This window comes from Apteryx rowi, unplaced genomic scaffold (assembly GCF_003343035.1).
Source record: "Apteryx rowi isolate R43461 unplaced genomic scaffold, aptRow1 scaffold_508, whole genome shotgun sequence".
NCBI classification, from domain to species: Eukaryota; Metazoa; Chordata; class Aves; order Apterygiformes; family Apterygidae; genus Apteryx; species Apteryx rowi.
This window is the reverse complement of record NW_020450770.1, coordinates 2,422-27,547: the sequence shown is the minus strand read 5'-3', so window position 1 is coordinate 27,547 and position 25,126 is coordinate 2,422. Positions and strand designations below refer to the sequence as shown.

At 36.7% G+C, this 25,126-nt stretch overlaps 1 protein-coding gene across 8 annotated transcripts in view; it reads right to left on the bottom strand.

Annotated features, from left to right (window-relative positions):
* The window catches only part of OXR1 (oxidation resistance 1), a 34,988-nt gene extending 10,893 nt beyond the window's left edge, over positions 1 to 24,095 (bottom strand). Inside the window, exons 1-4 of one of the 8 annotated variants that reach the window (XM_026080003.1) lie at positions 5,679 to 8,301; positions 4,905 to 5,063; positions 3,949 to 4,041; positions 737 to 862 (exon numbers count right to left, since the gene is read on the bottom strand). In XM_026080003.1, the coding sequence (XP_025935788.1) occupies positions 737 to 862; positions 3,949 to 4,041; positions 4,905 to 5,021 (336 nt within the window). In that variant the 5' untranslated portion in view covers positions 5,022 to 5,063; positions 5,679 to 8,301. Of the gene's footprint in view, positions 1 to 736; positions 863 to 1,651; positions 3,474 to 3,948; positions 4,042 to 4,904; positions 8,302 to 13,219; positions 13,451 to 20,465; positions 20,629 to 23,930 lie in introns of those variants that run through there. The other 7 variants (XM_026080001.1, XM_026080005.1, XM_026080004.1 and 4 more) reach the window with 7 other exon arrangements.
* Positions 24,096 to 25,126: the final 1,031 nt, after the last annotated feature.

Below are 25,126 nucleotides of genomic sequence, written 5' to 3'. Positions count from 1 at the left end.
CATAACTGAATTTCAGTATGCTTTACTAGCATACTGAAAGAAGCCATAAAAATATTCTGCTCCAACTCTGCAGAATTCTGACAAAACAGTTTAAAACTTCAGGCCATCCCTCAGGTCTCATATGTGTATTTTCTACCCCGATATTTCAAGCAGGTTTCTCTTCCCACCTCTACCACTGATTTGCAGGAGAAGAATGACTTACCAACTGAAGTATATGCATGTTTTGTAAGGTCTCTAAAAGAGTTATCTGAAGGCACTAAAAGCACATATTTATTCTTTGCATAACAATACTACGCCTCAGGACTGGGGAGCTAGACCAGTAAAGTCAACAGGAAACAAGCTGAAGAGTAGTAAAGGATGCTTGCTCTCCTATCCCAATGCCTTCAACCAAAAACCAAACAAAAAACATAAAATCCCCCAAACTTCCAACAAATTCAACCTTCCACAAACATATTTAATGGGATGACTTTGGACTAGATAGCAAGAGCTACTGTGAGAGCTGAGTTGTTGTCAAGGGAGAATGAGAATGGCAAAGACAGAACAGTGTTGGTGTAAGAATATTGAAAGTTATGGTAGAGGAAAAAAGCAGACATTTTGTCTATGAATTATGTTCGGCTTATGCATTTTCTATCACAAATTCTTCCTAAATTACTTGGTATGTTTTACACTACACTTGCAGCATTTGTGATATGTTAGGGTACAATACTAAAAAAAAACCCCATATATAACTTAATACCTTTTCAATTTGTTCTGGTTGTAGTAATTCACTTGGATCACTAAGATTTGGCCGGAATGCTTCAGGCTCCAGGTCTGTTTTAATATTTGTTGCCTGTTTTGAGTTGGTATCTTCTCTTGTTGTTATCTACAAAAGAAGAACAAGAAAGTAAGTATTCACAATTCTATTTGCAGGGAAGGTTTACTTTGCAGGCTCAAAATCATGCAATTACCAATTTACAAACTCCTTTGAAAGTTAAAAAATCCATTAGGTTTGTTCTGACGAAGATTTGTATTGCTTCAAATAACAAGCTGCTACTCAACAATATACTAMAAACATACGCACTCAGAAGAAAGCTCTGGTTTTATGCTAAAAACACGCAAGTCCTCACACACCACTGAAGGACTTCAAACGCTCTTCAGAGAGCAGTGCACAAAATGCTCGCATTGTAATACTAACATGGTATTCACATTAAATGTAATTAAAAGAAAACTACAGACAAAGAAAAGGCATAGAAACTTCCAAATAGAAGTTTCTTAGTTTTTGAATCAGTAACTTTTAAAGTATTTGTGACGCTTTGCACATTTCTACTGCTGATCTAGAAAAACCTGCTGTCAAGTATTCCAAGTAAAGCACCTGAATGGAGTCCTAGGAACACTGCTTCTCTGGGAATCAATCTGCTGGGGTTCTCATGGTTAGCAAAGAAGAAAAAATTGACAGCTAAAAGGGGTGGGGAGAGGAAAGCATCACTAACACTAATATGCTGCATAGAGAGTTTTGGGGGCTGGCAAGGAAGCAGTAGTGATTGTTGCTGTAGTAGCTTAAAATATCTGCCCCATATGTCCAACCTACTCAGTTGTTGTAGATCACCATTTAGTRGAAGCAGCAAAAAGCCACAAGACTCCTCAGATACCACAGTTCACAGCAGTTTCTTACCTCAAGCCACATTCACTGGCACTTTCAAGTTAAAATGCCATATGCTGAGAACTAGACCAGCTGAGATCCAAACCCTCTTCCTTCTATAAGTTAAATTTTCCTGTGAGGATACTGAAATCTGACAGAAGGGTAGGAGAGAAAGCTGAGGAAGGTAGCAAATTAAGCCACTGCAGCAAGACTTATAACAACTTTCAGATATCTAAGGAAAAAAAAAAATCTAAATAAAAGTGAGTAATTCTGAATAATTTATCAGCCTAAATGAAATTTCACTGAAGGTAAACAGACCATCTAAAGAATAAGCCTGAATCCTGCAAATATCAAGACGCTAAGCTGAAAACAGAACTATTTAAACAGAGACAGGCACCTGAACAAAACCCTCAAGAACTAAGAAAGAAATTATTCTCCTGTTACTAAAAAAAAAAAAGGAATTATAAAGTCAAACTTTATTCATACAATAGCTTAATTACAACATTAATTCTTAACTCAAGAAAATGTGCACTTAAAGTCAGCATCAAGTACGCAAAAGCTCAAGCCTTCCTTTTTTTTTTGAATGCAACATGACAAACTTTTCCAGCAGAAACTATGCACTAGTTTCCAGATCACCAGAAAACTGTACATGTTTATACACTGAGCCTCCTYTGCAATGAGATAAACTATTGTTAAGTGCTATCTACAAAATGTGCCATTTGGTAGCCCAATTCTTTTCCATCTTAAAAATCTCAGATATTATATACTAGTGCTTCAACTCTACAAAACTTAAACACTGTTCAAGAGTACAGCAGAAAGCTTATTCCCTATGTTATTCTTCAATTCTGATTAAAGAGCCTCACACAAAAAGTATTTTTGTTCCAAATTATTCTCTCTTTTTTTTTCCTCCTTACAGTAGGACAACTTTCTTCTAGAAAAATACTGCTTAGTAGGAGCGGAGAGAGGAACGTATCTGTGTGATGGAACGCTGTGTAGGTTTAAAACTTGCAGAGTTATCTCCTGCTCGATCTGTTGGCTCCTTGGCAATCCACCATGTAGACTGACTTGTAGGTAGAATCTAGGGGCTTTCACTGTTAGTAGCTGCCACGTAGCCCACACTACAAATACTGCAAATGGCACAAATGGCCTCAGAGTAAAGAGTCCAGAGCACGCAGAGTTTGTGCATTTCAGCCCAATACATCAGATTTTCAAGTCAACCTAAATCTTGGGTTGTGGCATCCCAACAGAAGTTTATTTGGATTGAATTTCAAAAATCCAAGGTTTCTCCATTGCCACTTGCCAGAAACAGGTTTTTTTGTTTGTTTGTTTTCAAGTGTGAATGAAACTTTTTTGCAGAACATCTGTTTTCTTCCTATAGAAGCTGAAGTGCTGCTTTTGGGTTCATGCTGGTTACTGATTCACAGTCTTACTGCTTACACAACTTTTAAGCAGTTAATTACTGATTATTAAAAAAAACAGAAATAAAATCTCAGAAAACACATTCTTATATATAGTTAGAGTGGGGAAAAAGCCAAGATCAAAGTGAAAAACAAGACTGAGACTTCCTATTGTTTCATCAGCCAAGTACTATGGGAAAACAAAAAATTCACTGTTTCTAAGGAGTGCTAAGCTATGTTTTCCATTGTTAAGGTACATAGGATGTACACATCAATTCAAAGTTTTATATAYGTCGAAGAACTGAGAAACACCTAAAGAGAATGCAAATATCAGATTAAATCTATATCACTAAGCCTTCAAAATCAGAGCTAGAGTACTGTTTTTGGAACAAGAAGTTCCGCTACCAGCTCCATTCATATGAGCTGTGACATGTCAAGCTACCTTCAGTTACCTGCTTGTATAATGGGAAAAATACTTACCTATTCCACAGAGTAGCTGTGAAGCTTCATACTAGTCAAGTATTGAGAGATTCTTGCTGAACGATTCCTATATAGAATTAAACACCCATGCAACTAGGTAACAAAGTTTTGGATTCATCACCTGTTTTGCATTCTTTTCAGGAAAGCTTCTATCTAATACAACACACCAGTCTAAAGTAGAAGTTAAAACACAAAGTCAAGCAGTATTGAAAACAAGCTTTTAAATTCTGACAGAAAATTCCTATTTTAAAAAGCTTGAAGTAATAATTTAGTCATAAAATTACTGCATTCCATCACAGCACTGCACAATAGATTATATCCAAAACAACGGAATTTTCTGCTGGATTCTTGTAGTGCTGTGAATAAGACAAATCCAACAAGCATGGGACTTGTCCTGATCCAAGACACTACAAAAAAAGATGTTTTAATTTTCTGGAGATGGGGTTAAACTACCAAAGAGGGCACCTGGAGACGTCTGCAGAGTGTGCGCAGTTCTTCACTATTTAGAGCATCGATCCTGCGGTGATACTCAGCCACTGATACTACCTGAATATGGAGACAGGAAGACAATAATTCCACTGACAGTTGAAAAGTAAAAAGGTAAGAAAGAAAAAGTGGAGAAGAGTAATGAAAGAAAAATGTGCAATGGTAACAAAACAAAGTGTTTAAAAGATGTTTGTTTCTGCAAGGACAACACACATGTAGGTGGTTTTAGACTTATGATTAGTAGACACAGCAAAGTTACAAAGTAAACACAAATAGCACTAGCAGTCTGATACTTCTCACTGCTCTAATGTGAACATTGAACTGATACAGGAGCTCAAAATTACCAGTATCATGATGCTAAATTAGAAATCAACAAAATGAGTTGCATGCCTTAACCTAAACCCTTCACTCAAAAGTCCTTTCAGAACTTACAGTCAGATTAATGAATTCTTTGAACCTGTTTTGTTTCCCTAGGTAAAGGGAAAGATTAGAAGCAAAACTCAGGCTTCTCAGTAGGTTCCAACTCCTCTATTTAGCAATGAAGATACTGTTAGAGACAAGGTAGCACAACTAAAGTTCAGTAACTCTCCAGTAACATCCCACCATGCCCTCAGCCTGTACTTTTTGTTTACCTCCAAAGCATCAGGAGCKACTCATCTGTCCACACATTCATTCAAAATGCCACCTCCATTTTGACAGGAGGTGTACAGCCAAAAAGCCTTTAGCCAGAAACATGCTGCTCTGGTGTGCAACAAGCTGGCTAAAGGTCTACAACAGTCATTTTGATGCAACTATAGCAAACAATGTGATTTTGAGAGAGACTCAAAATCATCATTTGTATGAAAGCATCTTAAAACAGCTAGTGGAGATTAAATGAGTGTCCTGTGTAGTAAGAGCATATTAAAAACTTCCAGAGAGCCTACCACAGAGCAAAGGAAGACAACCACAAGTCCAGCAGCTCCCCATCTACCTGCCCCTACTACAAGGAGTTTGATCAGATACTCGCCACTGTCCTGAGTACAGAGCCCACAGTCATGCATGACTGGCTCTTGAGCAGTGATGGTTCACTCTACCCCATGCAACTGCAAGGCAAGGAGAAAGGAATACTTGTGACATCCAATTTTGTTACTGAAGAATCTAAGCTGCTAGCACCCAACTTACTTGCACCATTTCCAACTATTCTCTTAAAAACCCAAGAAAGAAAATTGTTATAAATCATATTGGTTTGTGCATTCTCAGAGTCAAGAAGTTATAACCAAAGCTTTATTACTATTCCTTTCAATTATGTAAGTGATATTGTGGTCTCGCCCATTTTTTTTGCTATGGCAGTTCACTGCATCATACATATTCTTCCCATCCCCTATTGTGAACCTCACCCTGAAAAGAATATGAGGAGGACTCTTTGATTTTGTTCCTTCTTTAAACTCAGTCCCTTTTAAATAAGAGACAGTAGTTAATTAATGGGCCATAAGTTAGTGTTTTTAGCATTCCAGATAGCATTTTGTAGTTGGAATTTCACATACTGGAATGTACACAATTTTATATGCAATGCCATCTTGCCTTCAAATATATGTCTGCATTTGGGAACTGTTTATCAACTTTTTTGCTCAGTTATCAAAATACGAGTTTTTCATATGCCATGCAGAAGGCTGCATCCCCAGAATGCTGGGCACAAGTTGTTTTGATTAACTKCTTACCTGGGAGAGACGTGGGTATTTATCCAAGTGCATGCGTAATATCTTTTTGGCAGCCTGAATCTGTGGCACACCTTGATCACACAACACTAGGATTCTTAGACRTACCTTGTGAAGAAAAGCCTGAATAATGACAGACTAGTGCTACACAATAAAGATAAGCATCACAAATAGCATGTCACAGAATGTCAAGCTACAGATAGGAGAATAATTAAAGGCATAGTATAGAGAGATCAACCCTCTCAAATCCAGTACTTAAGTATATAATCCATACTTGCATTCGGTGAGTAGACAAATACTTGTTTTCTTCCCTCTCCTCTGGCCCCTTCACTTTCTGGCTGTTCTCCTGATCATTCCAAAAACTATTCTACTCCATTCAACTTTGAATTATTCATTCTTTAATACAATATTTCATTCATTTCTTGCACAGTACTAGAAACACCTAGAAAGATGCACCCATGAAAGACAAGTATGTATCATATCAGACTGTTGTTTTAAGGGCAGAATGTTTTTTAGATACAAGTTCTTTAACTTTGGGACAGATAACAGTGGATGCTACATTTACCTGCACTTCAGCAAAGTTTTTGACACTGTCCTGTAGTATAGTCTTCAAATCAAATTGGGTATGTGCTGGATGCRTGAACTAGAAGGTGGGCGAAAAGCTGACTGGATCATTGGGCTCAAAGGGTTGTTGCTATTGATTTAAAATTAACTGGTGATGATCCTCAGGAGTCATTTCTGGGACCAATATGGTTTCATTTATTCATCAGTGACCAGGATGCTGGGACAGAGTTCCTCCTCAGTAAGCTTAGGGAGGGCACCAAATTAGGGAAAGCGGTGAATACACTGGACAGACACACAAGGGCTGCTATTCAGAGGGACATCAAGAGGCTGAGGAGATGAGATGACAGAAACCTTATGAAGTTCAACAAAAGTTGACCCTTGCTCCTCCAACATAACAGTCCCATGCAGCAGTATGGGCTGAGGGTTGCCTGGCTAGAAAGCAGCTTTGCAGAAAAGGGCTGGGAGAGACAAGGGGGCAGTGGTGTCTTGGTGGGCAACATGCTGAACATCAGTTAGTGTGCGCTTGTGGTGATGCAGGCTAACCACATACTGTGTGGCAGAAGAAAGAGTAATGCCAGAAGGTTAAGGGAAGTGATTATTCCCCTGTCTGGGAGGCTCCTGAAGCTGCATCTTCAGTGTTGTTCCTACTTTTGGGACCCCCCAGTACAAGTAGTAAATTATTAAACCAGAAAGAGTTGAGTGGAGGGCCRCCAAGATGATTGAGGATGGAAGCACATGACATACAAGAAGTGGCTGAGGGAGCAGGGTTTGTTTAGCCTGGAGAATGGCAAATCTGATTTGTTTTGCACTACCTACTATGGGGGAATAGAGAAGGAGCTGTAATTCAGAGGTGCACAGTAAAAGGCTGGGAGGAATCAACCACAAGGTGCAGCAAGGGAAATTCCCATCAGATGAAAAGAAGAATTCTTCATAATGAAGATGGTTTACAACTGGAACAGGCTTTCCAGAGCAGTGCTAGAATTTCCATCCTTGGTGGTTTAAGTTTGACTGAACAAGGTCCTGAGCCAACCTGACCAGATTTCAAAGCTCACCCTGCTTTGGGCAAGGGGCTGGGCTGGATGATCTCCTGAGATCCCTTTCAAAATAAGTTACTCTGCTCTATATTTGCACCACTTTAGCACTGTATGCTTCCCATCTCTATCTTCCTTCCTAGGAATAACTAGTGATATGCAGTAGTCTGCTTTCAGCTGGTAACAGAAATGCTGTTCTCAGCTCCTGTATTCTCCTTCATTGTATCCTGAAGGTTTAGGACAAGCCTATCAAATTTCTATTGTGGTCCATGGCCTCACACAGAAGTTACCAAGGCACCCAGAATTGTAATATCTAGGTACTTTGCCCAGGACTGGAAGTGCAGGCCTAACTGTAGAAGTTCGCTATGTATTTTAATTATTGTTGTGTCTTCACTATGCCATATCAGCATCCATTCTCCTGGATATCCAAAGCTACTTTTTGAGGATCAGAAAGTGCTGCTAAAGTACTCTCCATTGTCTCTCTAGTTATATTCTGCTTCAAAAAGAATGCAGGGAGCAGCAGGAACAGTAATTCTCTTATGGTTGATCTGCGCACTGGATAGAATAGACCAAAACAAAGAACGTATACAGCCAGGAGATAAGGGTGCCTCAGGACAAAACTGGCTCAGGGACCTGGAAGGAACAGTCTACCACAGAACAATTCCAAGGGCTAATCAAGTTTGAAACGCCAGGGGATATACCCTTAGAGATCAAACACTAGCCTACCTACTCATAATAGCAATAGTGATGAGAAAACATGGAATGAGTTGCATGCCTCTGTAGCATGAATGCTTCCTGGCTTGACTCTCCGCACCAGGCTGATGCGAGTTAACTACTTTGCAGAACATACAACAGCTTTATTATTTAATGCAGTAAGTCAGACTGAGAGTTTACCCACTAACATTTCAACCAGAGAGATCCACGATTCTCCTTTTAAAAAAAAATTAAATTTTTTAAACCTAGTTTTTCTGAAAGCTTAAGTCAGAGTGCCTACTCCTGGAAGCTGTGCTAGTATATCCAGTGAACCAAACAGAACTCACAAGTCCTATATGTAACTTACTTGTCCTTCAATGATACACGTAAAAACGCAGTGACAACTGTTTGAATGTCCAGGAAAGATGGCTTGGCATACATATGGTGGCACACCAGTCCTTTCAGTTATTGGTTATATCAGTCTGCTGCACAGCTGTAAACACAAATTACTGCTTACATCAGTGAAGCATATCTCTGCCTGTTTAACCAAACCAAAAGCAGCCAACATACACATACTAACACACACTTGCTAACACAACTGTATAGTTGCTGCTCTCAAACCAAGTACAGCTGAACTTTGAGAAAGTTGACACATAGCTGAAATAGTCTCCTTAGAGAAAGGGAGGGCCCCTATCAGGGCTGAACAGGGCTTCTGAAAGATAAGTACAGGGAAGGTGTAATGGCATTAGGTGGTTCCCTTCAATACCAGTTATCTATACCCTCATGCTTAACTGAATATGAAATGAAAAAAATTCTGAGGAAGAGAATGAAAACTGAACATTTTTGCTTTGAGTCTTAATAAATTTTTTGTCAGATCAGGTGAACTGCAAACTTCTTTATTAGTAGCTATTTTTTTTCTTGAGAGTCAAGAAAGTTGCACTTCTTGTTCCAGGATATTTAGTTAAAAATAAAAAGCAGTTTAATTTTGTCAGGCCATTTATGAAGTTATTCAAAAAATTAGCCCACTTCTCATTCATTAGTAACCAGGGTGAGGGAAGAAAGAATCAAACCCTTTCTAAAGGCTGTAACTGGCTTCCAGTGAAAGTAAAAGGAGTATTCATAAATTGAATGCAGTTATGAAATTTTTATATAAAAGAAAATTACGAACTCTGCCTTTTAGACAAACTTAGTTTTCTCCCAAAACATTTACACACTACTTGAAAGGAAGTGGTATTGCAGAAGCAGTCTTCTGTTACAAATATCAGTATTTGGGGTATATAAAGTGTACATCACAATACAATAATGTATTAATACAGGGTGTTTACTGCATCAGATAAGCATTTATAGAATAATCTAAGAACAGTTAAATCTAAGACTGTATAGTTTCACTTGATTTTTTAATGAGAGAAGACAAATCCTCTGTATAATGTTTTCTTCTGCCTCTTTGCAGATATGAACATCAGTTTAGCAAAATAAGTGTGCATAATAAGAAGTCTGCTGCATCTATCACAGACTATTTATATGCTCATGACATCAGACATGTTCCTAAATACCTTTTTGAAATAGAACCTAAAATAAGTTATTGTTGGAAGTGATTGTAGAGTTCAGTCTTCCACTGCACCTATGCCTTTAAGGAAAAAAGGAACCCTTTAAGGAAAAAAGACTGAGAAATTAATAGCTCTTTATTTGAATTCCAATCACCTGGCCTTTTTTCAGAGATGTTCTACATACCAAGAAGTTTTCTAAAACAGTGATAGAAGGGCCAACTATGTTGCAAGACAGCAACATTCAGTCTGTGATTAGCATAGTCTCCAAAGCTTTGCACAATGGACTATTTAGTATCTGTCTCAAAGTGCTCTCAACCTACAGCAATGGTGTCAAGCCATAATTAACATATACTGCAAATACATTAAGTAGTTCTGGAAGAACCAGAAATAAGAGAACTTGAGGGGGGAGGGGAGCAATCAAAGCTTACAGAGTACAATCTGGTAACCTTTGTAAATAATTTTCAAGATACAAGAACACAATAATTTAAAAAATACAGCAACACCAACAAATGAACTGATTTATCTAAAAAGAGGCAAATATTTAAAAAAGTTTGACATGTGTAAGATTTATGAAAATTATTTTCTTAGAGTTAGACCAGGCAGCTTAACTCAWTTTGTCAAAATAAAACAAAAACAACCCCCAAGCCCTGTATCAGCATTACTAAAAAATACCTAGATTTTCTAGACCCAGTTGATTTATCCTGCAAAATAATTTAAGGAAGTTTCAGTGCTAACAAATAGAGAAACCAGTGATGAGGTTCAGTTGCCTGAACACAAAGCATCTAGTGCCTGACCTCAAGCTGCCTCTCCAGAAGACAGCAGGCTGATCAAGGTTAGATACTAATTCTAATTTTACTAGAGCCATGCAGATATTCTCTCAGATTGCCAAGAAAGTGCTATGCTATAAGYAGGTGTTACATATGCCTAGAAGCAAACAACTGAATCCCACCCCAGCTGTGGAAAAGGTTGGCCCTTTTCCATCAAAAAGGTTAAGGAACAACTTCAGCTTGTGTAGCCCATTAGGAACAATCACAGAAAATACAAGCTTCCCCTGTTCACTTGTTTTCTGTCAACTTATACTGTTCATCTACTACTGTACTTTGAGGTCTTTTGTTGTGAGGCCTAATATTTCAAAATGTAAACACTGTAACACCTAATAATTCAATGGAAGATACAGTTGGGGTATGATGAGTAAGAAATTAATTGATTTAACAAATCGATCGACGCTGAGTATGGCAAACATCTGTTGTACCAGGGCCAGGTTCTAGACTTAAGAATAATCAGTAGAAGAAAGTACCGGACTGCATTTTTTTTTTTTTTTTTTTAAAGAGAGAGACTGGGACCAACAGTTCATTACTATTACTCTGTACAAAATTTAATAGGAAAAACTGACTGTACTGACTTCAGAAGATCTTTATAACAGCAATACTGGATTCATGAAACCTTGCACTTCTATAATAAAGAAGGATGCTCAGCATCTTGGCATCCACAGGGTGGACCACTAGACTCAAACCTTTCACATTTAAGCCTCTATTAATATACCTCCACAATCTAATCTACCAGTTACGGTTAACTAATAAATCAAAAACCCTGGAGTTTGTGCAAGACTCTCAAGCCTTTGAAACTATTAAAACCAACACCACTTTAACTCTTTATATAATATCTTAAGAATACAAAAGCCAAAGACAACAAGTTGCTATTGTTTTTGTCCCCTCTGGCTAAACTGCCTACAGAAGCTGTGCAAAGCATTCCAGTTCTGACAGGCATTTCCAAAGCAGCAGCCCACCCTTTGTTCTGTTGCACTGTCTGTCTTTTGTCTAAAGCGCTTTGTCATTCTAGAAGCTTATTGGCATATTTTCTGTTGCATTACAATAAAGAGACACAGTAAGCACTACACAGATTTACTAAAAAAGTGGGGAGTTGACATTATTGGCTTTGAGGTGGGAGTATAATGCCTTAGTCACCAAGGTTTTGGTCTCTTATCCTGGGCAAGAGTTCAACACCTCCAATGGTCAGTCTAAATTTGCCCCACTACCATAACAGAGGCCTTTCAGGTAAATAATCCAAGGTGACTTAGTTGCTTCAAGTAAGCATACTTTCTAACCACATTTTAATAAAAGATTCAGTTCCATCCAGCAACTATTTATGTTAGTCCACTTCAGCTGTGTTTCCATCTGAATTTCAGAAGAATGCTAAAGGAACATTTAGTCAAATAACCTGCACTTCATATATTCTGCCAGACTATAACATGCTTCCCACTTTGTCTTGCCTAACACAGAACTAAGGATTCCAACTCTCCTTCCCTCTCTTCTGTAAGAAGGTTACAAGTACCCATTAGCATTGTGATCATTCATTGAAGAAAAAGATTCACAACACTGACTATCTCTTGTTGATATAACAACGCTTAAAGAAAACCCCTACAGACCTGCAGACAAGAATATTTTAATTTGACTTATGTTTATATTTGAGAAACTGTTCTCTACCTCTCCCATAGCAAAGGAATTTCTCACAAACTCTTTAGTACAAACTCTGTGTAACAGAGTTAATAACTACTACTTTTATTAACATAGTGGGACTCTGGCTAGAAGTGAAGCATTGGTCCTAAGGAAATACACAAGTGATACTACTACTTGTTCAATAAGCTGAATGATACAGATAGTTATTTTTATTTTTTTAGAAACCCAGTTCTGGTAAGTTTCACACACCTCCTGTGCTTTCATAGGGCATGCTTCAATTATATTTGAGCTAATGTAGTAATTACATCTCTATTCTACATTCCACAGCCATTGAGGAAAATTAAGAAATTACTATCTCTAAAGTATTATAGTTACTGACGCACATTCAGAGAACACATCACTGCCACATGACAACACAAATTCATTTTCTGCAAGTAACCTGACCCCAAATAAGGATTAAAAAAAGTCAACAGCATCTCCAAGAAAGCATATCCAGAAACCATAGATCTGCAGCTCTTACAAAGAAGGTAAAAACTTGATCGCAGGCACAGTCCAAATGAAAAATATCCTCTACATATATGAGCTGGTAAGCCACTAGACGTATATCAAGATGACTTCCTCCCTATTCCAAAGACGTTACTGTATTTGAAGTTTCACCAACACCCATTTCATTTATGTTCTACAACAAATTTAAGCTCTTCTGAAGAAAACAATGCACAATAACAGCTACTTCCATAAGTCTAATCCATACCACTGTTTCCACAGTTGATTTTTTTAAATTGTATATACAAGAGTGGGACTATAGCACACTCACCTCCATCCATTTAGAAGTATTATCAGACCTATTTTTTCATATGTTAGAATAACTTGTGAAAAAGATATAACCAAATACCAATTCAGAGATTTATATTTTCCTGATTAAATATCAAGGTAAATTACTGTTCACAGTATTTAGCTATAAATTGAACTTTGTTGAAATAGGATGCATTACTCCAACAAAAAAATTGCTGAAACCCTTAATCCTCGAAGTAGTTACCCTTTTCTAATGCTAATGGAATGATTTAAAAGCCTTGTATATATACACTAGTTTAGTAGCCAATTATCAGCAATTAAATATGCACCTGAAAGTAATGAAGATCTGCTACTTCCCATCCTGTTTACACATTCAGAATTTAAACTTCCAGAAACTGTCAATGCACCATAACATTACAAGAATACAGTAACGGAAATGAACAGACTATACTGAAAATTACCAGAGTGAATTTATGATTAACTGGTTGGTGCTTTCTTCCCTTCTTCCCATACCAGAGCCGAGACATTTCCCTTCTAAAAATAAAATAAGACCAAAAAAATCATTCAAGGCTGATTCAAAGCATTCTGTCTACCTGCTGTCAATTCCAGGCACGGGCAGAGCCCCACGGCGGCGACAGGATAGTTTGCTGGATGCACACATTTGACTGACACAGCAAGGAACAAATGAACAAGTGTACAGGAGGGGGGCTGTATCCCAAGCGATGACGGTGCAAGAGAAGAAAGGTTCCCTGTGTTCAAGGGTGGTTGCAGAGTACTAGTTTGTTGAAAAAGCTAAAATATTTAAAGATACAGCACAATTTCAGTTTTCTTATGCAATATTCAAATAAATACAGAAATCCAGAACTACTTGCATTATGTTACACTAATCAGTCATATCCATGGACAAACTGTACTAGTAACAAATCTGCACTCAATATTAAATAATGGTTTCTGTATTACTTATGCTGATAAGCGCATATAAATCAAGTCAGTTACTTCTTAGAGTCTTGAATGGGTTAAAAAAAACACAACCAAACACAGACGCACAGTAGTTAGTAAAGTAAAAAAAATTCTTTAGATTTTAAAAGATTCAGGAACTCTTAAGCTTATAGTGTTTTTATTTTTGTAAGCTACAAAATAACAAAGTGAATCCTTTTGTCTATATGCTAACTATGTTGTATGGTTAAATGCTATTCCCAGCAGTAAAAGTATTTTGGAATTATGATTCAAACTTTTTCCCCCTTAAACAGGGATGTGTATTTAAACAGAAGTGTTCAACATACACAACACACAACATCCCTTAGAAAAAGCTAGCAAGCAATGCTGTTAAGTCCACAAAATAGGAAATCACACCTCACGGCAATAATGAAAAACATTGATCAGATCAAGTTAAAAATCTAAAAGGTAATTAGGTGTTTGGGGTTTAATGCTCCGAGTCCTGGGTAAAAGTAATGGRTATGCATATCCTGCTACTAAGCTGCTACTTATACGATATTTAATAGTGTACCAACAGTGATCAACATTGAGATCTATGACAAGAACTTTGCTAATGCTAAAATTACAGGCAGCAGTAGGCAGCATTATAATAAGATTAAATCATTGATCACTTATACTATTGCACTGCAATCTAAAAACCAAGATTCCTAAACAAAAGCAGTACCACAAGTCTTGCTTGCATATACAGCATGCTGTGCACTGGAATGCCTCATCTTGCAGTAGTATCTAACTCGACATACAGTAATTCAGACTGGTAAAACATTCCTTTTTAGTAAAAGCTTTCTCAGGAGTTGGTAACTATAAAAAAAAAAAATCAATTTGTTCCAACTTACAAGAACTATTAAGAATGCCAGTAAAAACTTTTTATCACTGGCACATTGAAAGCTGGGTTTGAGGGAACTGTACAATAGCACATTATGCACACAGTCAAATGGTGCAAAATTCAAACAATAAATCATACATCCATTTTTTTCTAAATCAGATGCTAAAAATAAGCATGCTAATATTGCGATAAGCAACCAAAAGACCAGACAGACTTCATTAAAACCATTTCAGATGAGACAATTATATAAAAAGAAAAAAAATGAAATCGAAGTTATAAAAATCGCTGTAACTTAAAGGAATGGAGAATATGCAGAAAAACTATTTCTAACAGTCTGTGGAGATGCAACTTTTAAGCCAAAAAGAAAACTGGCCACAGAGCTAACTCCCTCTCAGCCTATTCTATCATTCTTTTCAAAGAGAGAAAAGAAAAAACCCACGCTCATTAACACTACCCAACACTACTTCTCCAAAACTGGGGGAGGAAGAAAGGAATCTGGATGATCACAGAATTTATTCTAGAACACAGAACTCCCCCCCCCCATCTTAAACAACTCAAACAGCTTACTTGGATGTTTTAGTCTCTGTAGATCAAAATGGTTCCTCACAGAGCTTCTCAAAAGTTTTTTTTTTTTTCCCCCTTCAGAAAGAATCACTCAAAATGAAAGAGCAATAAACTTGCTTGCTTAGATCTGACAACTAACTTTTCAGATAACTATAACTGCAAAAGTTTAAGGTTAATGAAGGCACTAGTAACTTTCCTAGTCAGACCTCCTGCCAGCCTGTTTGGACGTTCAGGCGAGCCCTGCAGCTGGGACAGACCGCGGGAGGGAGGGCAGCAGGTTGGGAGCCTCTGACCAGCATCAGGCAGTGCAGTTGCAGAGACTGCAAAAGCTGCCTCATCTGTCCTCCACCGCAGGCCCTTAACCTTCTTTCTCCCAGATTGCTGGGAACAAAATTTTTATTAGTCAGAGGAAAAAAGTGAACACAAAACACTTGACCCCAGGAGCATGCCYTTAAAGATAAATAAGTTGCCCCTTTATTTTTTGTGTATCTGTGGATTATCATACTGATCTGTTAAGTTGCATTAGAGCCTCACATCTTGTTGTGTTAATATGTATGGCCTTGCCATAAATGTTCATAGTGAGTACCAGCTCAGAAACAGCCTATCTGCAGCATGGCAACACACACTTAAGAGCTACAACCTTTTAACTGCCCAGACAACAAAACAAAATGCATCCAATTACACTGGATAACTTTATTTACTTAGCTTAATATTGATTGAATAGAGACATTTAAGGCAGAAGTGCATAGTCCTCCTTTAGGTAATCGCTATTCAGGATTTTTTTTCCCCCTAATAAACTGATCTGTCTGCAAAAAAATGAATATAAACAAGCAGAAGAGAGTAGAGTGCTAGCCAACAAGTGACACACAGTACAACATATGAAATCTCGTATTTTCACTCAAATCAATTCTCTAGTTTATACCCTTGCCATTCCATATTCAGCTATCAGCTTACCAGATCTCAACCTAGAAATGGGATAGTAAGTATGCTAACTCTTTATAAATTTGTGCAGGAAAAACAGAATGCAATGTGTGAAGCAAAGTATTTTTGCAGTTTGGGTAGCTGGCATTATTCTGTTTCAGCTAGAAGCTACTGCAATACTTCAATGATAGAAGAGTTGTAATGCTGAATTCTACAATGCCTATGATTTAACACGAATGGTTCTTGATCAATACTATGTTAGGAGATGGAGACTTATTTCTCCTGCTCTTTCCTTCTTAAGGAAGGGAAGCTAGGGGAAGCTAGACAGATACTAAGGAAAAAAATTACTTCTGCTCACAGTTGATTTAGAACTTCCTGTTGGTTTCACACAAGTGGGCTGTGTAGGTGACCAAGTTCTGTGATGAAAAACAATAGATGCGGTGCACTGAAGACAGCCACCCTCAAACACTTCCCGAGAACAGTGTATATGTTTAAAATAAGATTATTGTTCCCAGAATTTAATATTCCAATTTCAGAAGCTGCATTTTTGACTGACAAGACAAAAGCTCGTTCTTATGCTATTGTATTGGTCTGTCTGGGAACAAACAAACAAACAAAAATCAATAAGCAATGACATTAGTTTCATTTTTGGTGGCTTATTTACTTAGAGTATTTTAAGAGATGAAATTGCTATATAATCACATTAATAGGCATATTTCTGATTATAACAAAAACTCCCATTATTAAAGAGCCCCAAAGAAAAAAAAACCAAAAGCTGCTTCAACTATTGTTGCATCTAGTATGTAGTTTCAACACACATTAGTATATTGAAATAACAGAAAACAAGTACTATGCCTAGATTTAATATCCTTCTGTTATAGTCTTATAACATTTTTAATGTAAAATTGTACTGTACAGCTCTGACAAGAGCTGTTTTCTCCTTATATTAYAGCTTCAAGAACTTGAAAATTAGGAAGGTGCCTAACTTAGTTCTCCAGGCCATCTAAACTGTCATCTTTTGCAGGAATCCTGTTGGGTTAAAGGCACGTGGTTCCATATATTGGTAAGTGCTAAAAGGCACGTAGAAGACAGTTGAATTAAGGTTCGATTTGTCTTCTTTAATACAAGGCAGACAAGTTTATTTTGTACAAAAGCCTTTCAGCTGACTGAGGAGAGGGTGCTGAGGTCAGAATTAATGAAGTGAGAATGCTGTAGAGTGCAATACCCAGCTTCTGGGGTATCCAGTACTCCACAGACCGATATTCCATAGGCCCAGCTCTCAGTCTGCTAACTATTCATTTGCTGATAACTTTAAGAAAGTCTAACTTTAGAAGCCATCCTTTATTTCCTTCCACCAGCTGGGGAAGGGGGGGCTTGGGGGGGGGGAAGAGGAGCAGCATTTTCCCATCCACAAAATTTTCTTCAGAAAGTTTTAAGGTACAGTGAAAGCAATTAAGAGTCTCAAAAAGTTTTAGTTGTATTTAGTTGTATGATACTACTTCATTTCTAAATAGAGAGACTATACCAGTTTTATTAGATACATGAAACAGACACTGATTTCATATTCATGATTCCCACTAGAAAAGCTAGAAGAGCAGAGAAGGATAACTCCAAGCAGTGAACACTTCCAAATTTTCATTTGCAAATTATAGAGTAAGAGGAGATTAAGTAGAAAACAAGTGGAGCAAAGTAAGAAACACCCTACAGAGTTGAAGGAAAGCACAGATTTTGCTTCAGTCGATTGTAAAAGCAAGAATGAAAATTATCATTGTGCTATGCCAAAGTACCTCTCTTCCATCACAAAGATTAATTTAACAGAAACATTGTAATAGCACATAAGACTGCTGAATTCAAAAGAATCTCATCCTCCAGTACAAGAGCAAAGCCTATTAAACATGCTTTTAATACACAGTAACACATACATAGTGACACATCCGTAAATTCGTAACACGCAATATATGTAACACAAAATACTGCCCTAATTTCTATATTATAAAAAGGCAACCTTTCACGAAACATTTTGGAAAAAATATTTCTATTCTGCAGACTGTTTATTTGATGTATTTTTATATACTGTTTGTGCAAATTGTCTCAAGAAGCCAAAAACTTCCAGATTTCCTGTTCTCTGCTGCTTCCGCATTATTCAGCTTGTCATACAGCATTCTGATCATACCACACTTTAAAGCGTAAGACATAACAATCAGCTGTTTCACTCACATCTAAGCATCCACAAAATGTAGATTAAGAAACAAACAAGTTTATGCAAAGAACAACTATTAAGAATACAAAAGCTTAAGGACTCTTAAAAAAATATATATATAGCACTGCATACTACAACTGAAATGCACACAAGTTTCCAAAATACTGTTCACCTGCTGCCTTGGATTACCTGGAATAATGATCAGGAGTTGACAGAGAAGCAGCTCATTGGATTAGAGGAAGGGAGTATACCGAACAAAAGCAATGAAATCCCATGGGAATAATGGGTATGACAACAGCAGTTACAGTTCCCTGCCTATGTACTGATACTTCCTAGCACATATTCTAGCTATAATGGAGTTGTGTAATGACAGGTGGAAGCATCTGGTACTGTTAATAGTGAAGCTTGCTTTTCTTTTTTTTTTAAAAAAACACAAAAGTAGCTTTTCACAGCTTTTTCAGATCTGTGCTAGAATGGAGTTTAAGTAAGGTAATGAGAAGTCATATTACTCAGCAGTTAAAATGCATAGAAGATTACACTAGCATATTTTTTGGTATTTGCATGACATCTTCATGTTTACAAGTTATCCATCTCACAAATCATACTAACTTCCCCATTAAATCATTTTCTGGATTACATTAAGACAAACAAATTTGAGAGAATTTTCACATAACAGATTGAAATAATAAACCATATTTTTGAAGTGTGCCTTCTACAATTCTGTTTTCAGAAGAGATCTAAATAAAGGTTCAAGGTGTGAAATCATTCCATAATAAAACTAATATTGTGACACCTGTAGGAAGAGGACTGCCTTCAGTACTTTCAGAAATAACTCATGAAAAGTTAGTGTTTAATCCTGATGAAAATTTTGCACCATGAAATATTTTCAGTGGAAATGGTTCTCTATTTAGATTAAGATGAAGTTACTGAACAGCCTATTCAAAGAAGGATATACTGTGCCTTAGCCATAATAAGGATCACATGGCAGTCTGTCCTGCATTGCAGAAGGCAAAATTTTGAAAGATCAATACTTATAAAAGCATTGAATGAGAGTTATCAAGATATATTGCTGGTAACAATACTGTTGCAACATGCATGCTGAGAACTGGAATATGAAGAGTCAAAGACAAAGCCAAACTATTTAGCTCCAGAGCCTTAGCGTTCTGTTATCTGCTGCCTAATACTTCAACTAAGTGAGAAGTTTGAAGTCAGAATGCTACTAGGATTCTAACTTTTAGGGCTGTGAAAAGCTATTACTCATGGTTAGGCTACTACAATTTAAGATTTTATACTCTACATAAAAGCAAAAGTATAACAGATCTCTAATTTCAACATACTCCAAGAAAAACAAAAAAAAAAACAACCCCCCCCCCCCAAAAAAAACAGGCTTACAGTCAGAGATTGCGATTGCTATCCTGAGACTCAAGTTAAACAATGCTGATGGATACTCCTACAGTATATACGACAAGAATCAAAGTTTGAACCAACAAACTTGAACGCACAGAACTACAAGTGCTTTAACTGTATGTACACTAAAAAACAAAACCATGTAGATGTGTAAAGATGTGTCCATATAAACACAGTGGACACAGATTCACATGGGAGTAATGTACTTGTTACAAAAGAAATTTGAAAGATAATTTCAGTTACAGAATAGTTTCAGTTACAGAATATTAATTACTAAAATATTAATCAATGCAACAGCATTTTATATATTTATGAAGTTAATTGATAAAACCTTTATTAGAATATTAGAAAAATATTTTCATTAATATATTACTTTCCCTGTTTGCAGTTTCATCCTTGTTTTGAGACATATCAATGCATATTCAATATTTTACATATGGACATAAAAACTGCAGAACTGTCAGAGCTTGACTGAAAACTAAGTCTGCTTTATCAAAGTTAAAACTCAGAGTTGAGATAAGTTACAACTCTTTTTAACTCCTTTCAACTCTGAGTTTTAAGTTACAAGTCCTTTTTGTATGTAGCAAATTGCAATTGTGAAATGTTGCTGGAACTGATGTTAGAGCAAAGCATTAGAATGGCACAGATTAAACAATCATGATTATAGTAAACATACTAATACAGCATTTTTTAAATTTTTCATAAGAATATAGTTAAAAAGTGTTAAGTATTTTCAAGTATCTTAAAAAACCAAAAAAAACCCCACAAAGCCATCTTTGACAGTGTTCTTCCTTACCTCCCACTCCTTAGCAGCATCTTCAGTAGTAGATTCTTCACTAGTTTCAGGCTCCTCATTCTTTTTTATCACTATAAATCCAGGTTCTCGAATAGATTCCCCAGTATCCTCTGCATATATCTCTGGACTCCACTGGATAAAGAAGACATACAAGTGGTCTGTCCTAGAGAAGTCAAATAACGATACAGAAAAGAAAAGGTAAGTTTTTGCTCTTTCAGACCTTGTCTAACAATTATGAAATATTTAAAGTTAAAATACTTTTTAAAAACTAGATTATTAGTGATATATTTGAAAAAAASCTAGTCATTATATTATTTGTTCATTGTTTAGTTATAATACAAAGCTGACACTACAGGAAAAGAAAAACATAAGGTAGCAGTTGACCAGCTGTCTTTTCATATACTCACACAGTCCTTCCACCATTAGTGTCCTATTGGAAAACTCTCTGCTTACAACTGAAATAACCTCCAAAATCAAGAGAAAGTGTTCAGAGTTGTTATTTCATTTTAAAATAAAAATTTTCATATAAGGTATACAAAACTGGAATTAAGAAAGTGTTTGTCTTCATTTCCCCCTCCCCTGAAGAAAACCCGCACAATCTCAAGACACAAAATTATACAGATTGAGAATTACTACAGGAGAAACAAGACCGAAAAACGTGTATATACACAAGCAAACCAAACTACAAACTACCCTAACTGTAGTACTACAGTAAGTACTAGCATTGAATTTACCTCCATTTAAGTCATCTCCCAGAAATGGCATGGTTCTCCAGTTTGGAAGAACAAAATGCCCCAACTCCCAAAAGAAAGTTATTTACAAGCCTAATAGGCATTAGTCTGTACTAGTTTAAGCATTCTGTGCATGTGGACAAGCAGAGCTTTTAGAAGAAGGATGCCCAGTAAATCCACTAGTATCTCTTCATTGTGTAAAAGACACTTCAGGACTAATAAGGCTTTGTGGCCTCCTGCTTACTAAGAGTTTGAATCTTCCTTACATCTTTCTTTAGGGACCTTCATTACAGTGAATCTGCATTCTGAATTAGCACACAGAACAATATCTGGACCTTCTTCATCTCCTTACTAAACTCCTAGAAAGCTAAATACTGGAAGAATAGTGATATAGAGCAGCAAAAGGCTCACAAAGATGCAGCTATGATTTTCCTGTGCCTCTGTCTACAAGAATTTAGTACACAGGTATGTATCAAAGCCTCTGAAGTGGGTCAGTCATTCAAAGTCAGGGCACTTAAAACTGAAGGTTTCTGGGTGATATTCATAAAAGAAAATAGGAAAAAAGAAAACATGAATTTTTCCTCTAACAGTGAAAGGACAAAACATTTCAGATGTATAGGTCTAAATAAATTCTATCAGCATCAGAGAAGTCTTACAAGAAGTAGGAAAATTAAAACCAGGAATTTTTAAACAAACTAGAAGTTTATATATAGTTGTAGCAGTTTAGAACAAGTATATAAAAAAGGGATGCTGAAGGAACTCTAGAACATTCCTTCCCAGACTGGTTCATCTGGAATCAAGAACACTGAAAGGAAGCAAGATTGCCAGATGCCTACACTTCTCTTCCTCACTCCTAGCTGACAAAGAAAAGTGTGTTGACATTAAGTATTTTTGACCTTACAGAGCAAAACTCAGCAAGCTTAACACTGAATTAAGAAAACAAACAGGAAAAAACCCATTATGTGTGATCTGATCTTTTTAGTTTACAGAATCAATAGGACACATGTTGGATGGATGCAGACTCGATAACTAATTCCCATGCAATTAAAGACACAAACCATTCATAGGTGTAGCCAAGACCAGTGAGATCAGATACCGGCTGATAAGCTATGAATTATTTCTTTTAAACTTGGTGACACTGTAACTTCTGCTTTATGCTGAAGATAACACTTGAGACATTAATCCTTTTAATCAAGTGATCCAGATGTCATTGTCATAGAGGAAGCATTTGGCTGTCTTTAAATGGAGTGTGGTAAGAATAGAACAAGAAAAATGGAGTGGAATGGAACCACAAGAGGTCATCTGGCCCAAACAGGATTATCTATACCAGAATTACTGATGGGAATTTGCATCAAGAAATCACAAGATCTTCACCACTTGGAGGGTATAACGTTTAAAAGTAGGTTAGTGATGTGCTAGCATGGACTCCATTCTTCCTGTTGAAAAACTCAGCTATCTTGATATCTTTTTAGTCCACTACTCATCTCCATTCACAGTGGATATGAAAAAGATACTACTGCCTTTCTTGTTGCAGGTAACTTAAACATGTCATGACTTTTCTGTTTGACATTGATTTTTCTCTTTTAGATTAAAGAGCCCCACTTACTTCTATGTTACACTTTCTAGGCATAAATTAGTCTTGCTGCTTTCCTCTGGACTCTCTCCAATTGATCTGTATCTGTCCTCAACTGCAGTGCCCCAACTGGACATTCTATGCCATTCAGCTCAAAACAAAAGATTGAAAAGTGACTTGATCACTGTGTTCAGATATTTATACAAGATGACATCTGACAGATTTTTTTTTTTAAGCTCTTCTGATAAGGATGTTAGATCTAATACTTAGAAATCCACATTCAACTTGGTTTTTTTTCTTTTTTTTTTTTTTTTTTTATACACACTTCTAGGAAACTGTGACTTCAGAAATCCAACACCTTCTCAGAGGGTGATGGTGGCTATCCCATCTCTTTGAATCATTGAAACTTAGATGTTTTTCCAGTAGATATATGTTTAATTCACTTCCTGGAAAAATTTTATGTTCCATATACAAAGATGAAAAGACAAAGCAACCCTACCTACCTCTTCTGAACTCTGGCTCTAGAAACTACAACAGAGTTCTCTTTAAAGCTTCCAAGTAATGGCAGGCACAGATAATGACGAGGAAAAGCTTTGCTGTTGAACTTGCTTCCTTTATCAGACAMCGCTTACTTCAATCTTTCCTTAATTCATATTTACACTTTCTTCTTAAGGAGCTTGTCAGGAAACTAGATTAAACAAAAACCCAAATACCACAAAAAGCTATTGACTGAACCTGCAAAAAACTTAGTAAAGCTTTGGTATGGTAAGAAGGTACTCAGCTGTTAAGTACAAGCCAAGCATCAACATCCTTGGTTGGTGACCTTATCTAACAAGTTAGGATTAAGAGGAGGTTCCCTGTGAATTTCTCCCCAGGTATTCTGTTCTGCATGCACACTGCCATCAGAAATGTTGGCTATGTTGGGGAGGGGGGGGGAAGAGGGGCATGCCACTATCATCTAAAGGCACTAAATAAAATGTCTTTCTCTGCCTCTAACCCAAGAGAAATTTGATGTATATAAGATCCTCCAGAAATGGAAGTTGGCCCCTTTTTATGTTGTTTTAGATAGTCACTGAAAAACAATTATGATCAGTGAAGAGGAAAAAAGCAGCTGATAAAGACAGACTGTAAAAATCAGTATTTTTCAATATATCTCCTTACCGTTCTTGTGGAACGGCAAACCAGTACTCGTGCTTTTTATCCCTCTGTGCATACTGTTGCATTGATGCACTTGCTTGGGAAACAAATGTTTTTCTCATAGGTTTTCCAACCCTGAGACGCAAGAACTTGTGTGATCGATGTCTTCGTTTTTCTTTTGTAAGACCAGACCCTATTAGTAAAGAAAAAGCAAATTATCTACTGTGTGCAACAGAACTAAACAAAACTACTAGCCAATTTTGTATTAGGGAATACACACATGTAGGTCATGTACATATGTAGGTATTAAGAGATGAGGTAACAAAGGCTGTACTAGTTATGTAACAAATGGAAAAGGGCTTGTAAGTTATACCAGCAGAATTAAATTAAGAGCATGATATATTTGAATTCAAGCATTCATTTCTGCTTCCAACCCCAGTTYCCATATTAATCTTTCATCCATACTTCAAAGTATTTCAGAAGGTATTCTCAATACATAACCCTGAACATAACTGGATATCCCTCCCACTGTTAAAAAGGTTTTCTGCATACATACAAAAAGATAGTGTTAACTGAACCCCTAGGTATATTCAGGTATATCAAAAATATTCCTTAGTTACTTTTCATTAAAGGAAGGAAGAAAAATAAGCAACCCCCCCCCACACACACAGTATCAGAGAATTAAGATGAAATTTGTTAGCTATTTCAAACATTTCAAAGGTGAAAATACCACTTCATGATGAAGTACACTGGATGTTGCTGTATGGGTTTTTCTCTCCAATAATATATTTAATTGAACTAATAGAATAATCTGATTATGCTCAAGGTCTGGATTGTCAGCATAAGGTTGAAGAAGCCTTTCCAAAACTATTCCCTTGCCAGACAAACTGTCAAAACCCCAGATCACAAGCTCCAGCCACAAGAGACTTTTTAAAGCATGGAAAGAAAATATAAAGTCTTAAAAGAGTTCGGATGATCAACTAGGACCACAAAGGATTTAACCTACCTCTAGAGTTACATATATGTACAGATATTTCAGTTTTCTAGAATACCCAAGAGTTTTCACAGCTTAAGTCTGCCTTCAGTGACAATGCAGACAACTGATAGGAGCTCATCACTTTCAKGACTACCTATAAACACATCCCTACTGTATGTTTTTTTCTAATGGACTTTCCATTCTAAGTTTAGAAGARTACTGTTCTATAAAAAAATGTTTTTCA